At 38.8% G+C, this 18,624-nt stretch overlaps 3 protein-coding genes across 3 annotated transcripts in view; 1 reads left to right on the top strand and 2 right to left on the bottom strand.

Annotated features, from left to right (window-relative positions):
* MED12L (mediator complex subunit 12L) overlaps positions 1–18,624 on the top strand; it is a 212,547-nt gene that overhangs the window by 127,823 nt on the left and 66,100 nt on the right. The gene's annotated exons all lie outside the window — the stretch shown is intronic.
* P2RY13 (purinergic receptor P2Y13) lies at positions 695–3,947 on the bottom strand. The gene is made up of 2 exons (XM_063132119.1): positions 3,895–3,947; positions 695–1,793 (listed from the first exon to the last, which is right to left on the bottom strand). The coding sequence occupies exon 2, from the start codon at positions 1,776–1,778 to the stop codon at positions 768–770; it is 1,011 nt and encodes a 336-aa protein (XP_062988189.1). The 5' UTR covers positions 1,779–1,793; positions 3,895–3,947; the 3' UTR covers positions 695–767.
* Positions 11,873–17,216, bottom strand: P2RY12 (purinergic receptor P2Y12). The gene is made up of 2 exons (XM_063131474.1): positions 16,927–17,216; positions 11,873–13,646 (listed from the first exon to the last, which is right to left on the bottom strand). The coding sequence occupies exon 2, from the start codon at positions 13,626–13,628 to the stop codon at positions 12,630–12,632; it is 999 nt and encodes a 332-aa protein (XP_062987544.1). The 5' UTR covers positions 13,629–13,646; positions 16,927–17,216; the 3' UTR covers positions 11,873–12,629.

Raw genomic sequence — 18,624 nt, 5'->3', positions numbered from 1 at the left:
AAAACAAGTCTTGGGACTTCTGGGGCCAAAAATCCACAAAGAAGACTCCCTAGGGAGGTTGAGCTACACATTTATTTGATACAGTACCCAAAATTGCAAAAAGACCCCCTCCCATGCATCCAAAATGCAAATATATGTTAGGATCCTGATCCACAGATGTCCACACACACAAGGTAGGCTATACACAAGCTGCTGTTCATGAAGATCTCCAATGAGCCTCTGCCAAACAACTGGTCAGTGCTCTCAGCCTGGACAATGCTGATCTGTTGGCAAAATGATGTTATTGGGTCCAGTTCTTCTACTTCTCCAAACAGGTGGACAGTCCTATCAGAAATGACCACACAAAACAACTGCAGAATACATACAGACTGAATAGGTATATAAGAAGAGGTAAAAGCTAAAGGTCAGTTAATAAAGGTGCTATGAAATAATAACTGAACACTTACAGAATATGGCATATATTGCAAACATATATTGTTTCTAAACTGAAACATTGAGTCTATCAGTAGTTGGCAATCAATATACAAGCATAGTTCTTAATGTCTGCCTTTTAGGAAAACCAGCGTCATCTTCACAGAAGAAAATAACCAATTAAAATGAATAAAAAAATGAGCAGCATACTTATGGCACTCCTTATCACAGCGAAAATTACAACAATTCAGAATTGAGTTATATCAAATAGAAGTGTCTTGAAATTAAAATGTATTTTAATTTAAAAACACAGTAATGCAAATTTCAGAATAAGAAAGGGCTGAAAACCAAAAAGGCTATGCAGATATTCCAGTGTCCAGTGCAATAGTTTGACTTTCTTGAGTTGTATACTTAGATTTTCGTAATTTAACACAGAAAGCTTTTTCTACAAACTGTCGGCACAAGAATATGTAAATCAGAGGATCCATACATATATTTGCAGATGCTAACCAGAGAGTGCTTTCTTTTGCTATAAATAATTGGTTCTGTATATTGCAGTCAATACTCTTGCCAGTTTGTGTGAGAGTGTAAGGTACACGGGCAAAATGAAAAGGGGCAAAGCAGACAAAGAAAACAGCTACAATGATGAATACTTTACTCTTGGCTCTCTGCTTAATTTTACACCCTTTTGTCTGACTTTTTATATAAGAGCTATAGATCTTTTTAGCAATAATTATATAAAACAAGAGAATTAAGATCAGTACGGTCCAAAAGATGAACTGGCATATATAGTTGACAGCTTCATGCCATTTCAGTCCCAAGTGATTCTTCAAGGATGCACACTTCTTTACAGAAAGAGGTGTAGCTTCACGGTTTGACAAAATCATGTTTGGCAAGGAGAGGCCAAAAAAGAAGAACCAGACAAACCCTGAGAGAATTTTTGCTGAAGTGACGTTATGCAACCAAAATTTCCCAAATGGTCGAATGATCTTGAGAAACCTGTCTAAAGAAATAAGTCCCAGCAGCACTATGCTGATGTACATAGTCTCATAAAATATTACGGCGGAAAAACGGCAAACAAAAGCTTTGAGTTGCCACAATCCCAGTTCTGAATCCGTTAGAATCTTGAAAGGCAACATAAGTGTCATTATGGAATCAGAAACCAAGGTATTCTTAAGATACACGATGAAACTTGATGTGTTTTGTATCTGGAAAAAAGCCAATACAGCCAGACAGTTCAGTAGAAACCCAGCAAGGAAAAGAATGCTGTACAAGACTGGGAAGACCACGTGGGCTATCCTGGTGTCTCGGTGGCATTGTCCAGAGAAGGATACTGTCCCATTAGAGATGTTGATACTTCCATTCATGGTTTGAAAGAGAGACTGAGAAAGAAATATTTTAGGAAAAGTTAAGTTTTCATAAAGAACGTAAAAGAATGGCTTTTTGTATAAGCACCTAAGAAAATATATTTGATTGGACCAATTAGTCTTTGAAGTACTTAGAATTTACCATAGCTAAAACTCAGCTTTCACTCAGCAATCTGAATCTCCATGGCAGTTTATATTACTGTATATATGTATAAATATTTTCTTTTGATGTATTTGTCATAGCCTTTGGCTAGTACAATAAACTTTGAATGTGAACTTTAAAGTACTGGAAACAAGTTTTCCAGTTATACATAATTCTTCCTCAGATGTAGGTTTTCAGAGCAAAACCATGTTGTGAAATGCATTTCGCAGCAAATGCAAAGCCACTCTATTGATGGGTAAACATTAGCATAGTTAGGATCTAATAATTTGATTCTTATGTTTACCTACCAATAGGATGGCTTGGTTTTGCATGTAATGTGGAAATGTATGAGCTTATTTCCATTCTTTTAGGGGCTTATGCAAAGGGGAAAATGAGCTTCTTACCCATTGAAAGATATCTGAGCTGTGCCCACAGCATGAGTACATGTGAGCTCATTTTTTTATCACAATCCCCAGAAGTGTGGAAAGAAGTTGCATAAGTCAGTTGCATTATTTATTTTATTCATGATTATTTATAGGCTTGGGGAGCACTGCCATGGCCCCTAGACAGTGTCTGAGGGTCCATTGGATTCCTAGCTCCATGGTCGGAGACAGCACTTGGACTTCAGAGTTGGAAATCAGAGCTCTGACCTCCTGACCTCCCTTGTGGGGAGGAGAAGGGTCTGGAGAGGCCAAGCACTAGCTATCCTGGGGTCTCTCCAGCCTCCTTCCCTCCCCCTCTGAAACATTTTTTGCTAAACAGGCAACAAAGTCCATATAGTGAAATGCGGGATTGAAGGATGGCGAGGTGAAGATCATCTCCGCTGTTCCTACCACCCTGCATAGGATACTTGTAAGCCTCCAAGTTCAGGGGTTTATGAGCATTGAGGATACAATCCTATGGGTTTGCAGAGACTGAAGAGACCCCGGGATAGTTTACAGAATTAAAAATTAAAAATACAATTAACTAAAAATGCAATGAGATAAAACATAGCATTAAAAATAAAGAAATGGAAAAGTAGAGAATAAAAAATCATCAAAGGTAAAATAATGTCAGATGTACACCTGATACCCCAAGTCATACAGCAATTGTATCATGATGACTCCCTCCTGGTTCAACCAGTAAAACAGAGGATTAGCAGGATCAACATAGGTGCACACTTCTGTATTGCATTATTAATTATAACTTTTCAAATTGTACTGAGTTTCAGACATGACACTAAGGCTGTGAATTCTAAATATGGTGAGAGGGCTGACGTTTAGGAAGGAAAATAGATAAAGATCCTGCTTCATTTTAGTGACTAGTTGATGTTTTCTCTGGGTCACTTCTGTTGGAATCAGAAAATACTTTGGACAATGGTGCACTCAGTAGAATATAGTGGAATGTTTGGACTAGGGTACCAGGGAGTCTCAGGTTTAATTCTAAAGCTTACTGGGGGGGCTTTGGGCCAGTCACACACGTACTTTCTCTTAGCCTAATCTTCCCCACAGGGCTTTTGTGAGAATAACATGGCTGGAAGGAGAACCGTGTAAGCGATTCTGAACTTCATGGAAGGAGGAGGTGGGATAAGAATGCAATAATAAATTTATTTATTTATTTATTAAATTTATATACCACCCCATAGCTGAAGCTCTCTGGGCGGTTTACAAATGCATCCAGCCTAGTAAGTAAATGCTGTGTTGCAGTCCAAATGTGTTGATTTATATATCAAATATTTTACTTACTGTATTATATCTAAAATATTCTACTTCAGTGTGGTAACCATAGCCCTGTTAAAGTATATTCTAGCAGTAGTACTATAGCAGATAAGTTTAGATCTCAAGCAGCCAGTGTAATTAGAATGCCTATTGCATATAAATATACTTCTTTATAAACAGTACATTTTTTTGCTTTTTTGTTTGTTTGTTCTGTAAATTGAGCATTCCGAGTAGCTTGATAATAATGGTCTGTAAGCACATGAATAAAATGACTTACCTCTCTTGGTAGGAATACGTGACTGCTATTTCCGTACTAGATAAACTCTCGCAACTGTACTAACAGTACAGAAACTAAGTTTCACAAGCAATCTTGCATCTTATATTTGTTGTTCTTCCTCATTTTTCATCAGTCAGAGTTCCCCTTCCACCCCCACTCCCAGATACAAGTTGCAAGGAAGGTTGAGCCCATTTTATTTAGTGGTTTTTTGTTCTTGTTCTTGTTGCTTTGTGATCAAATTATACATATATTGGAAAATATGCAATTCTGAGATGAAACATGGGACAGATTTTCTACAAAGGTTGGGAACAAGAAAAAAAAATACTAGGAAAAAATGACCTCATGGGTAGGAGAAATAGAAATTGAATTAAATAATTCCATGTAGTGTAAACCATTGTATTTATCACGAATTTTCAATTAGCATATTTTTTTATAAGATAGGATCATTTAAATGCTATTTTTATTATTTTTTATTTGTAGTATTATTGACTCTAGTCTAATGTTCTCTTTTGTACTATGTTTAGTGTGTCTGTGTATACATCATCTAGAGTTCTGGGAAATGGATGAGCTATAAATAATAATGAGCAGAGCAATCGTATGGTTCTACAAAGCAGTGATGTGGTTCCAAGGTTGGTGCAGATTTCCCTTCGAGGCTATAGGTACAACCTTGGAGAGGGAAATCTGAGTTTGGGTTTCCCTCCCCGCCCCTTGCAGCTGCCACTGTGGTGGCTTCACTTCAGAGGTTGTAACAGTGACCTTGGGAGGGAGGAGAGGGGGAAGGTGAGGCTGTGCACATACACTATCCATTCTCCTCCTCACTCACCAAGAGGCTCATCTAGATAAAAAAAATTAAATAGCAAAGGAAAGGAAATGTTAACTAGCTGCTGCCAGTCAATGCTGACAATACTGGGCTAGATGGAGACACGGTCTAACTCAGTATAAGGCTGGTTTTTATGTCCTTAAGGTCTGATCCTACCAAGTTAAAACTAACTGGGATTTGTTATTAATGAGTGTGACAACTCCTGTAATCTGCTTTAGTTTAACGCAATCCCCTAGAGCATCTGTTAAATTGGCATCATGCTGGAAAGTCTGAACTGGCCACTAATAATTCTCTATTAAACATTTGCATGCTAAGCTTTTTTCTTTATTTTTTTGAAATAGCCCACCTGCTTGGAATCAGTTGGCTCCTTTGAGATGTACGTTTTGAGTTGTTAAGATGCGTTGAATCACTAAGTAATTTTCTCATTTGCTTGCTCAACCACTGACATCAGAAATTTGGTCAAATAGTTAGCCTCTGCTAAGAGGCTGGCTTCACTAAAGCTATCCTTTGTGATATTTTCCCAGGCATTTAGCAATATGTGATGAGCATCATCAATCCTGGATCTGTTTTTGAAGTTGGCTATAAAGTTGTTTATAGTTGTTTTTAGATGTGTATGTTGCATGTTTTTGTGGTTTTAAATTTTGTATATTGTTTTTAATTGTTTTAATCTCATGTAAACTACCAGAGAGCTATGGCTATGGGGTGGTATAGAAATGTAATAAATAATAATAATAATATAATAATAATAATAATAATAATAATAATGATGATGATGATGATGATGATGATGATGATACCTTTGCACCACAAACCAGAATTGACTTTACAGCAGCCGGCTCATGGTACTAACCTGAGCATCTGTTCTGATCAAAAACATATATGATTTAGCCCTAATAAATCAACAGCCTCAGCTTTATCTAGGGCAGTATTGTGGGGTATTTTCAGAGCTTCAGGAGAGCCTGCTGGTTGCTCATGTCCTGTTATTGGACCTCCCATAGGCATCTAATTAACCACTGTGCAAACAGAAGGCTGGACTTGATGGGCCTTTTGTCTGATCCACCATGGCTCTTATTATCTTCTTAAGGCCCACCTTGCCCTTCCTATGGCCCTGTTTATGTGGCCTCTACCACCACTGCTCTGTGAAAGCCTAGTCAGCCTCTGATCTTCCATGTGTGTGCACACGCGCACATGCACTCCTCCCCAACTCTGCTTGTATGCATGTGTGCTCCCCTGACCTTTCTTCTGTGTGTGCGGGGGGCAGGAGCGTGCTCTTCTGACCTGCCTATTGGACTCAGTCACGCGTCGCCTCTGAAACTGTCTAGAGGAAGGCGCATGACATGCTGAGCTATTTGCAGCAGGCAGTGAGCAGTCCATTGTGTTCCTTGAATTGTTGCTGGCAGCTTGCCTATTCCCCATTGCAGGAGCCTGAGGAACTGAGTAGGGTTCTTATCACAGAAGGAAGACTTTTAAAGTTACTTGCTTTGCCCAATTAAAACCAGAAATTACCATTTTTTGTTTTTGTTTGTTTTGTTACTCTTCCCCCTTATGGCTTTTAATGGTCTCAGTGGGAAGACTTAATCAAAATGGAAATTGGCCAGATAGTTCCCATCCTATTAATTACTGCTCTCCTACAGTGCAATAAATTCTATGTGTGTCTATTTATTTATTTATTGCATTTCTATACCGCCCAATAGCCGAAGCTCTCTGGGGGGTTTACAAAATTAAGACAATTCAAAGTATAAAACAACAGTATAAAACCATAATATAAAATACAGTATAAAAGCACAACCAAGATATTCAGAAGTATGTCCCAATAAATTACCCTGATAAGTGATTTTAGGATTTCAACCCACCACTACAACCCTGTACTCACTTAACATTTGGTTCAATGGGACTTACTTCCAGGTTGGTAGGCATGGGATTGCAGCTTTAACAACATAAAAAGAACTTTAGCAGATGCTGTTTCTCATACTGCAGCAGTAGTTAATACAACTGTGGTTTATTCCCAAGTAGGTTCACATAGGATTGCAGTTAGAAGTCATTGTTATGATGCTTACATTAATTGGCCAGATAGTGGCTAAAATGCTATATCACTCCATGCCAGTTTTCATGTCAGGTATTTCTCTATGACCAGAGAAAATAATTTTCAGCCACAGAAGTATTTTTTATTATTAATATGAGCACGGATTCTTGAGTAGCATCAACCTGAGTGGATGGCTCTTTAAGAACATAAAAAGTGCCATGCTGGATCAGACCAAGGGTCCAGCACTCTGTTCACACAGTGGCCAACCAGCCATCAGCCAGGGACCAACAAGCAGGACATGGTGCAACAGCACCCTCCCACCCATGTTCCCCCGCAACTGGTGCACACAGGCTTACTGCCTCGAATACTGGAAATAGCACACAACTATCAGGGCTAGTAGCCATTGATAGCTTCGCCTCCAGGAATTTATCCAACCCCCTCTTAAAGCCATCCAAATTGGTGGCCATCACTACATCTTGTTGTAGTGAGTTCCGTAATTTAACTATGTGCTGTGTGAAGAAGTACTTCCTTTTATTTGTCCTGGATCTCCCACCAATCAGCTTCATGGGATGACCCCGGGTTCTAGTATTTTGAGAGAGGGAGAAAAACGTTTCCCTGTCCACATTCTCCACACCATGCATAATTCTGTGCACCTCTATCATATCTCCCCTTAGCCTCCTTTATTCCAAGCTAAACAATCTCAGTTGATGTAACCTTCCCTCATAGGGGAGATGCTCCAGCCCCTTAATCGTTTTAGTTGCCCTTTTCTGCACTTTTTTTTCCCATTTCTCCCTAATATCAATCAGTGTAGTCTATCCTTCAGGGCTCTTTTGAGGCAAGGAAGGGGTAAATCCATATATGCCACTCATTCTGTTGTCTGGCTTGAAAGTAGTACATAAACATTTTGTATGGTTTGTTTGCCAAAACATTACAGAACAGCAACAGTGAAGTTCAGAAATGTGTATGGTTTTCTTTTGGCAATAGGAGGTTGTCAGGTTGGACAAGGCTTGTATTTAATTTTAATTGTGCACTGCCCAGAGAGCTTCGGCTAATGGGCGGTATAAAAATGTACAAAATAAATAAATAAATAAATAAATAAATAAATAAATAATTTAGAGATGGAAGAGCCAGAGGAAAAAGGCCAAAGAGGGATGGGGAGCAATTAGAGAAGGAAAGTGGGATGCCAAATGGGCAGCTCCAAAGGGTAGCCCACCAATAACACTCCTGCCCAGGACCCAGAAGAACCCAGAGCTTGCTCGGTGTCCACTTTTCTACAGCCATTTACATCAAGGGCTGCCCAGGAAAGGGATTGATTTCCCCATGTACAGGTAAGACAAGGTGCCTGTACCAATCTGCCTTTAAAAACAAAACAAAACTGATTTAAGCCAGGATGGCAAAAGGTAAACCAGCAATTGAGTGATGCTGTTTTGTTTGCCCTCCCTGTGCTGTGCAGCATGAAGTGAAACTTTAGATGCCTCTTCTCTGGGTAGTGGCACCTCATGTGGTGCAGAGGGGTAAAGCAGCAGTTTCTGCAGCTGAAACTCTCCCCACGGCCTGAGTTTGATCCCAGCGGAAGCTGGTTTCAGGCAGCCGGCTCGGGTCGACTCAGCTGTCCATCCTCCCGAGGTCAGTAAAATGAGTACCCTGTTAGCTGGGGGAAAGGTAATAATGGCCGGGGAAGGCAATGGCAAACCACCTCGCTTTAAGGCCTGCCAAGAAAACGTCAGCGAAAGTTGGCGTCCCTCCAAGAGTCAGTAATGACTCAGTGCTTGCACGAGAGGTTCCTTTCCTTTCCTTCTCTGGGTAGGGAAATGATGTGTTTCCCATTTCTTCAGCCATTTCTTTTTCTATACAATTGTCCCTGAAAGACAATGGGAAAGACAACATTTCCCTTCCAGAGGAGAGATTTTGGAAGTTTCAGTATATGCTATGAGGTCATTATTCCCTTCTTCTTTCAATATTTGGTATGAAGCTGTTTGATCACCAAAGCACTTAACACCAATTTAGTTTAAGCTCTCAGTGTTTCAATTTGTAGTTAATGTTCAGTATATTGATTGCACATGATCTGTCAACTTTTTTTTTCTTATATATTTTCCTACCCTAAGGGGAAACTTATGTAACAAAAGTATCCTAAATAGCATATTGCAAGGATGATACTTGTATTAGTAGCATTGTAACTGCTTGCTTTTCTTAGCCAATGTATCAAAATATACCATTAGAGAACATTAGTTCCCTCCTGTACAGTATTCTCCTGCCTATGATAGCAAACAAAATGCCTTTGGGAAGCCCATAAACAGGCATGCAAGGTCAACAGATCTCTTTGCTGTTTTCCCCCCAGCATCAGGTGTTTAGTGCTATGCTGTCCCTGAACACACAGCTTCCATAGAGCTGTCATGGTCAATCACCATTGATAAACTTCTTCAGCATTTCTCTGTGTTCTTTTCTGGTTACCTTTATGTTGCACACATATTCTTCACCTATTAAACCCCCATATAAAGTAGTCATTTTATATCAGTGGTCGGATTTATTATAATATAAGGCAACAAACGTCTTCCAAGAAAAAAAAATCCCCTTAGAGCTTCATTATTTACAAGAATGACAGTGACCTCTTTCCTTGGTCACATGAAATCCTGTTTGTGATCTTGTAAGGAAACACAAAGGGGAGGGGATTCCACCTTGGGGAAACTGTCGCTTTCGTTGGCCAGCTTGCAAACTTCGTCATACAGTGGTGTCAGTAACAGCTTATGCCAGAAAGAAGAAGTAGAAGTGAGAATAAACTTTTAGTTGAATTATCGGATATTCCATGATTTGAAATGCAACCATATGAAATAAGTTTAGCTTGTAATGATAGGGTATATTTGATGTCTAATAATATAATGATTTGATATCTAAGAATACTTGTAACTTGTTTGTGATGCAAACGTTTGTTTTAATATCAGCTTCAAGTTAAGCTGGTAGGACATCTTGAAGTCGTTGCTGTTTCCTCTACCCTAGTCCTCTCTAACCTCTATTTCACATTGCACGTATGACCTTTTTACTCAAATAGGATTACATTAGTTATCTCACAATGCATGGCCATAGCATGAGTTCTGGATTACTTACAATTTGACCCCCAGAGTCATCTAGACTAAAGCTGCAGTCCTATACCCACGTACGTGGGAGCAAGTTCCACTGAACACAGTGGGACTTATTTCTGAGCTCTGTTCCTGCTTTCATAGGAAAAAAAAATCATTATTACTACAGGACCACCATTTCTTTCATAAAACTATGGGGCTCAGAGATTGTGCTCCATATCCCTCTGCTATGGGGCCTTTCCAGTTGTGTCACCTTGTTTGTGGAAGCCCCTCCCCAAAGAGGTTTGCCCGCTGCCATCTTTATTTTATTATCCATACCATGTTTATTTGCTCATGCTTTTTAGGGCATATTCATTTTATGATGGATTTCTACCTGCCTGCCAAAGCTGTCTTTTTTCCTTAGATGTTATACTCTTTTTATTGTTGCTGTTTTTAAATTTTGTAAGCCACTCCAACAATAAAAGCTGAATAGCAGCTAACCTATGCTTAATAAATTATATTAATTTGGTAAGGTTTCTTGGTTAAGTTTAAGTCTTTTTTTTTTTAAAAAAAGAAGTGTATTGGGCTATCTTCTCTTAACTCTTCTTCTAGGTTATGAATGTGTCCCTTCTTAATAAAACATCTGCCCAAGAATGTGTATTCTCTGCCTGAGTAAAGCTGATCTGGAATTACTTACCTCATTTTATGTTTGTTATTGTGAATGCTGAAGAATACCTCCTGTTCCCAGCAATTTTGTGCATGAATTGTAATCGTGTTGACATTGTTGCAATAATGTTAGTCTCAGATCATTTCTACACCTGCCTTTTCCCCCAGGATTGTCCCTGGATCGTTCTTGTGCATCCGAATGACACACAGGGGATCCCGGGAGCAGCCCAAACTGTTTCCATCCTCATAATTTCCCACCAGTTCTATTGTGGCAGCCAACATGATTTTGATGGTGACATAATATCTGAAATTATGAGCGTCTGTGACATCATCAACAAAATCATGTGGGACATCAAAGCCAGTGGGATTAGTTGGCAGTATGTGAAGACAAAAAAAGAAGGGAAATTGCACTGGGACAGACTGAACAAAAGAGCAAAGAAATGCATTGAGACAGTGTTTGGGCAGGTTGAGAATAGTTTTTCAGTAATCTGTTCAGCTGTGTTGATTATGCTATTTCTGAAGCAAATACTGAAAATATAATATTCAGTACAGCCCTAATTCTGTAGATGTTTTCTCTAAACTAGGCCCTGTGTACCGTTGAAGTTTGTATAATCAAAGAAGGAGCCACACAATTTCTGTTGCATGTTTTTCAACTATTGTAACAAAATGGCATGTCATGAAATAGTTACTGGGGTACACAATAACTTTTGCGTAGTTAGCAAGTTAGCCAGCAACATCTACTGGTATTGGAGCCTAGGTTATTGGAGTATGTGTGTGGTATCGGAGCCTTAAGAATAATTACTCCACCCTTGCTATACATTGTAAGCCTGAAGTTTTTCCTCTTTCCACATGAACTTTTCTCTGTATTATGACCTGCATCAGAGGGTCTTCTCTGGCTGCTTCCACTATATCAAATAGGGTGGCCATGTGTTCTACTTAACAGAGGACAGTCCTCTGTTTGAATATAGATGTCCTCTATTTGAAAGGCTCTCCAGTCCAAGTTCAGTTTAAAGATAAACCAAACATAGTCATGGTGTTCTTATGGTTCTTTACTACAGGTTACCATTTGCTAGAACCTCTATTTTAAAAGCAAGTTTCTCATAACTGTAATTAGTTACAGATTGCTTGCAATCTGGATAGCAGTGTAATGCAAACATTTTATTATGTGTTAGAGTAGTTTGCACCAAGGATCATACTTGATTTATATTAGCTGGCAAACTGAAACCAGAGAACATGAAAACAGTTACTAGTTCATTCTAAAAAATAAAATAAAATAAATATATTGTCAATAAGTTTCCTGGGTAGGGCTTCTTTCCTCTGAGGACACTACAGATGCTTTTGTACAAGTCTTCCATGGAGCAACCAAAGCCTATTACATATTGATAATAGAAACAAGCTGCACTTCTGACAGAATAACTTTTATTCCCTAAATGCTGTTGTCTGATAAAGCTCCAGCTTTACTCCATTTAAAATGAACTTCTGACACAATTGCAAGTCCTAGTTGGTTTGCAAGCTGTTCACTAATATACATTATGCAACAAGAAAGGAACTATTGTTCATTCAGAAAAAGGAAATGACTTCTGTACAATTATCTGTTCTTAAATCATTGTAGTAGCTGGATCTCCAGGATCGTAACTCAATGCTCAATTTTCAAAAATTTAGGGAACAGAGTGGCTTATAGGAAAGAGCTGCCAATATTCTCTAGCCTGCTCAGAACTAAGTAAGTACCCAAGAGATTTTGCTACTTAGATGGGTAGCATAAGTAATCAAAACATGGAAGGCTTCAACACGATGCAGAAGAATATTATTGTTAAAATGCTGTCCAGTGCATTTTGAACCAGGAGGCTCTTCAAGGAAATCAGTTTTAAAAATCATATTTAATTTTATGACCCAGGATGCAATCATAGACCTGCTGGTGTGTGCCGTTTTCCTACTTCTTGACTTCAACCTCCCCATTCAATTTTTCTCAGTTTGGTTCAGTGTTTGTAGCTATGATGTTTAAAGAAAACGCAGCATTGATAATCTCATTCAACAGCTAGTTGTCAGCATCATAACTATGAGTGATTCCTGATCTCAGCAGAAGCCAGATCACAGGTTTATTTTTTAGAAAAAACACATACATTGAAGCAGTTGAGAAATGGTTTGGGCTATATTACATGGATTCCTTGTTGGTCTACATTGGTGTTTCCTCATCTGTAGTATCTGTGATCTCATCCCTTCTTGTTTTGGCTACACATTTATGCAATGTGTTTAGGAGAGACTTTCTAAAGGATTTACAGAGGGCAAAATATATGAATGGATCCAGGCATGCATTCAGGGAAGTCAACCATAAGGTGCCCTCTTTTATATAAAACAATGTGTTCTGAGTAGAACACTCAAAAACATCTCTTGTTTGGCTTAGGGTGTAAGGAATTCTGGCAAAATGGAAAGGCACAAAGCAAATGAAGAATACACCAATAATGATGAAAACTTTGATATTCACAGTCTTTCTGCTTGTGGTTCCTGTACGTCTTGTTCTTTTATAGGATTTGTACAGTTCTTTTGATATGAGTGTGTAACATACAACTATGATGGCGAAGCTAACCCAGAAGATAAACTGGCAAACATAGTTAACAATTTCATGCCATACTAACCCAAAATCAGATTTTAGGTCAGCACATTTCTTCACGTTCTTGAGCGTTGGCTTTTTGTTTGTCAGTATCATGTTTGGAAGAGAGAGAGAAAACATGAATATCCAAATAAGTACGGATAGAATCTTAGCTGTCAATACTTTGTCAGTGCTTGATGTCTTGAAGGGTCTGGCAGTTTTCAAATAGCGATCAATAGTTATAAGGCCCAAGAAAATAATGCTGATGTACATGGTGAAGTAAAATATGACCTGCGTCACCTTGCAAACAAACCCTCTCAATTCCCAGGACACCAGTTTTGCATCGCTGAGAATTTTGAATGGAAACGTTAGGATCATGAGGATGTCAGAAATGACTGTGTTCTTGAGAAAGACGATAAAGTTAGATTTGCTGGAGATCTGAAAAAAGACTCCCATGGCCAATCCATTCATAATCAGGCCCACGAAGAAAATAAGAGTGTACAACAAGGGAAAGAGAGCTTGATTCACTCTGTTTTCAGTGCTGCAGTTGCTGTTGTTTCCAGGAAGGCTGTACTCGGCTTTCATTTGGGCTTTATTTTCTTCCTACCAAAAGAAAATCAGAAGATAAGTCATAAATGCCTCCAAGGAGTCCTTCAAGGAGTTCCAAGTTGGCATATGTGATCTTCTACCTCCTCCATTTATCCTCACAACAACCCTGTAAGGTAAGTTAGGCTTAGAGTCAGTGACTGGTCCAAAGTTACCCAGTGAGCTTTACAGGCAAGTAGGGATTTGAATCTGGGTCTCCCTAATCCCAGTCCAACACACTAATTACTACACCGCACTGGCTTGTTTTAAGCTGCGAGTTTGTAGAAGACAGTGTTTCATTTGATGTGTGTTCAAATGTTCTAAGAAACATTGTGGTAAAGATAATTTCTTTTTTTAAATGAAGTAATGATTTCTCCGCACTAAATTGTGGAAATGTAACTCTAAGCAGGAACTCCATGCAGGATGAAGTGTAAACTGTCTTGAAGACCTGGCAAAAACAGTTGCAGATCCATTGTAAAGTCTTTTGTGTGTAACACAGAATACAAGACTAGATGGTGATGTAAGCCAATATTAATTTAGAGATTTTGGTTTGCTGTGTTTTACTTTGTTTCTTCTGCAGGCCTTACTGAAAATGTCACACAAGAGTGCCATGAAGAATTTCTGGGGTTAGGTAGCCTTTCTGTACATTGCTGGTGCCACCTTGTGGTTGGCTAAACAGGGCTTAGATGTCCCAGCTTCCCTGATTTGCAATTTTACCTGGAATGTTTCATGTTGCAGGGGATTTTGCTCCCTGGGGAGAATTTACTTCTGTTTTGCTCATGAACTTCTCTCTTATTCTTTAATTTGTTGCTTTTAAGTATCAAGTATACTTCACTATCTAATGGTTTTGCCTGGTTGTGGGTGGGTGTTCAGAGAGGGGAAACTGCTTTATCTTCTGCAGCTGTTCAAAGTAATAGCAGCAATTTTGCCGTGAGAGATGTGAGTGCTTGCCATAGACCACATCATTTCTCACATAGGTCCAGAACCTCTCTTACTCATGCTGCTTAAACAGAAGTTGGCGAAAGCAAAATTATCAGGCAACACCTGGGCAGTGTAAAACCCTTTATGCTGCTGCAAGTCTTTTATCAGTGCTCCTGGTCTTTAGCCTTTAGCACCAGGAGAGCAAATATCTTTGTAACAAAGGACAGGCTTGCTGTTAAGGAGATGACCCTTCTCTGTCCCCCACACAAATAAAAAAAATAGCATTGCTACTTTGCTGGAATCTGGTCACTGCCTTTTTTTATTATAAAGCAGTGCAAGAGCAATTTAACATAGACTATGGGCAGGCTGAATCTCACCTGACCTGAGTTTCCATGACCACTTTTTCCTAACTATTTGGTTCTGAGACAGGAAGTAACCACTGCCAGGGTGAAAAAGGCCTGGAACAAATTGGTTTCTTGGAGTGGGAGAGGGAGTGGGGTAGCATTGGTTCTGGAAGGGTTCAGCATCCACACTTACTGTGCTTTAAATTACCCAGTCCCCACCTTCTATAGGAAATGGGCATGACGTACATTCTGACAGAGCCTTACAGCCTTAACAGCTACTTGATCCTGCCCCTCACTAGCACAATAGTGTGGCTTGTTTTATTTCATCAGTTCATGAGGGCAGGGTGGGTGGGGGAATCAAGTCTCTCCCTATCCTATGAAGATGTGACAAGAAATCCTGCTCATTGCTGTGTGTTCAATAGAAGATACGCTCAAACTGCAAAACGTTATGGCACAACTCTTACCCATCTAGCTATGGAAAGCCATAGATCCTTTATGTCAATTTGCCAATCTAATCTGAGTTTAAATTTACATTTTTGCAATCTGGTGGGTCAGCAGATCTCAAGCATGGCCAGCGTCAAGGACCACAGACGTAAGGGTCTAACTGAAACAAGCCAGTCATTTTTCTTGTAATATAAAGCTTCATTGAGAAGACAATATGATCTTCATACAGAAAAATATAGAACATAACATAAATATTTAGAAAAATAATGTAAAATGTTTAAAGATGGCAAAAGAATGCCATTAGAATTGCATTGACAAAGCACTTTAAATTTGAATTTAACCTGTATCTGCCTCCTAAAAAAATCTCCCTCCAGTTTATGTCATAATTTTCCAGGCTATTTTAGAGTATTGATAGGCAAAATTCATATCTACCAATCCAATCCAATGGGTTTAAAGAGGAAAGGAAAGGGAAAAATAAGTCTTCTACTTTCCGAAATCTGCACTAATTTAATCTCAAGTCATTTAAGATGCAATCCTGTACTCACCTACCCGGGAGTAAACATCATTATCATCATCATCATCATCATTGTAAAAACGGGCTTGGCCATTTTTCAAGGCAGGAACCCTCCCAAGGTAGCAGACAACAGTAATACACATAATAAAAACCGATGTGGTATTAAAAACAAAATAAACACAAACACCATAGAAGCAGCAGTAAAAACAGTAACAGCAATGAACATATATTAAAGGAGGGCCAGAGTATAATAGTATGTTTTCAGGGCCTTCTCAAAAGCCTTCTCAAAACCCCTGCAGTGATGGGTCATCGCAACCCCGCGATGAAAGCAATGCAACTAACTCCTGAGTAGACACATATAAGAAGTTTAGACACCAGATTAACACTGTACTCCTTATACATGTCTACATATATACGTGTTTACATTATATTCTAAGGGAGCTGGGGGAAAGAATTAAAAGCCAAGGAGCCACCAAAGTTGTAACCATCTAAATGACATTTAGATGAAGATGCCAAAATATTATAAAGAGAGTATCTCAGTGCAGCCTCTGTGTCAGTCTTGTGCATTATAACATATGATCAGTTGGCACAAAATGAGAAACTGTATGTGTGTCTAAGCTATCCTGTGATTAAATGGAACTTGGTTTTAAAAACAACAACAGTGCTGAAGGAGGAAAGAGCAGAGATGTACCACTAAGCATGCTTTTAATAGGTATAGGCTTTCTGCCTACCTATATTCCCTAAATACATCATCATTTGAAACAGGAAAGTTTTATATCTAACAATAATTGGAAGTAAAAAGAAATTCTCTAATGTTCAGATTTTCTTCTATAATCCTAGAGTTGAAAGTTGTATTCTACTTCATAGAAAAACTTGCCATGTAGCTGGATGTCTCTTTAGACATTGCAGAGCTTCAAAAATAAATATATAAATAAATAAATGATTGTATCAGACAAATAAGGAAAATGATTTTCAATGTGCACAGCGAAATATAACTTTTAACAACACAGATAATCAGATAGTATACAGAATGCAATGTAAACAACAATGACAAGTTAAATGAATATTAAGTTACCTTAATCAGTTGTAGAAAACAGAAGTACTTGGCTTTTGTGGCATTGGAAAGTTACATTTGCCGGCAGTGAAAGTGTGTTCTTCTGTAATCTACTTTCCTCTTTTTTTGTCTAGGTGTGACTGGCTGTCATTAGGTAATACTTATTTAGTAGTCTCCCATCAGCAAAAATCTTTGTCCTGTTCAGCAGCAGCAGCAGCGAGTGAGTCAGGGCAAACAAGAGGAAGTAGTGAGCTTAGTTCTTAGGGTGCCCTCTGAATTTAAGCAGCTGGAATAGACTGTTTCAAATTCTGGGCGGCAGCTTCAGTTTTGTGTTGTTTTTACTTTTAACTCTTCTGAAAAGAAGAAGAATCTTTGATTAAGGGGGAAAAAGAGAAAGGCACCATAGGCTATTAAAAAGTAATATAATTATTCTAGGATAGACACAGAGAAGTCTATGAGACTCTTTTAGGACACTTCTGGCATAAGCTTTAATAGATTCTGGCACTCATCTTCTGATGCAAATCAGTTAAGTAACTCTTCTGTGAAGCAATAATATAATTTAAAAGCTTTTTGGGAGGAACTAGGTTATGTAATTCAACCAGATTAATATAATAAATGGCTTTCTGGTTTGTAGATAAAAACATATCCCTTTCAGAATACATTCAGTACTGTACTCTTTTTGCTACGGTTGCTAAGTGGCAGTGTCTTATTAGTTTAAAGTAAAAAGACGGTATGTTTGTTAATTTACCAATCCCATGCACATTGAACAATATTCCTGCTAATCAGCACTATGCAGAAACTAAGCCTCTTAATGCTTTAATATCCTGAATTAGCAGTTTACAAAATTATTAAGTCATGAAACTGGAGGAAACCGAACTGCTCTTTCATCATACTCCTTCCCCAATGTGGTGCTTTCAAGGTATTTTGGATTATAACTCATTTTGTGCCTGAGGCTCATGGAAGTTGTAGTCCAAAACCTTTTCTCCAGGAGAAGCTTAACCTTAGACTGTGCATTTCTTAAGAACGCCAGAAGAGCCCTGCTTGAGCAGATCAGGAGTGTACCTATATCAACTTCCAGTTTCCAACAAATGGCTAACCAGAAGCTTGAAGGCAGTAACCATCCCTTGTGTTTTTGTTCTCCAGCAAATTGTACCTACAAGAATAATGCCTCTGAACATAGAGGTTCCAAAAATCCCATTGTGGCTAATAGCTGTACGATAGGCCTCTTCTCCATTAAGTGCTCTGATCATAACCTTTTAAAATCCTCTAACCCAGCAGCCATTGCCACGTTTTGTGTTAGTGGATTCCCAAAATTAATTATGCCTTGTGAGAAGAAGTACTTTCTTTTGTCTGAATCTGCCTATCAAGTTTATTGGATGTCTCTGAGGTCCTGTATTATGAGAGACAGAGAGGAAAGGTTGGATAATTCATGCATAATTCAATAAGCCTCTATCATGTCCTTCTTGCTTGACTCTTTGTTCCCAAGTAGAAAAAAAGGCTTTTTGTGTGTGCCTTTTCTCATAGGGAACATGTTCTAAACCCCAGATCATTTTGGTTGTCCCTTATGGCACATCCCAATGATTACCTGTTTGAGATGGGGCTATCGGAACTGTACAGACTATTCCAGGTGTGACCACATCATAGATGACCACATCATAAGGGCATTATGATAACCAAGGGTCATTTAAATAGTCGACGGTTGGTTATTTAAGCCACCAT

Source organism: Elgaria multicarinata, chromosome 8, assembly GCF_023053635.1.
Source record: "Elgaria multicarinata webbii isolate HBS135686 ecotype San Diego chromosome 8, rElgMul1.1.pri, whole genome shotgun sequence".
NCBI lineage: Eukaryota > Metazoa > Chordata > Lepidosauria > Squamata > Anguidae > Elgaria > Elgaria multicarinata.
The sequence above is the reverse complement of the archived record's forward strand: the minus strand, read 5'-3'. Positions and strand labels throughout refer to the sequence as shown.

What these genes read in the sequence shown, in the direction of transcription:
- P2RY12 (XM_063131474.1), bottom strand. Translation starts at nt 13,628, where the DNA reads ATGAAAGCCGAGTACAGCCTTCCTGGAAACAACAGCAACTGCAGCACT.
- P2RY13 (XM_063132119.1), bottom strand. Translation starts at nt 1,778, where the DNA reads ATGAATGGAAGTATCAACATCTCTAATGGGACAGTATCCTTCTCTGGA.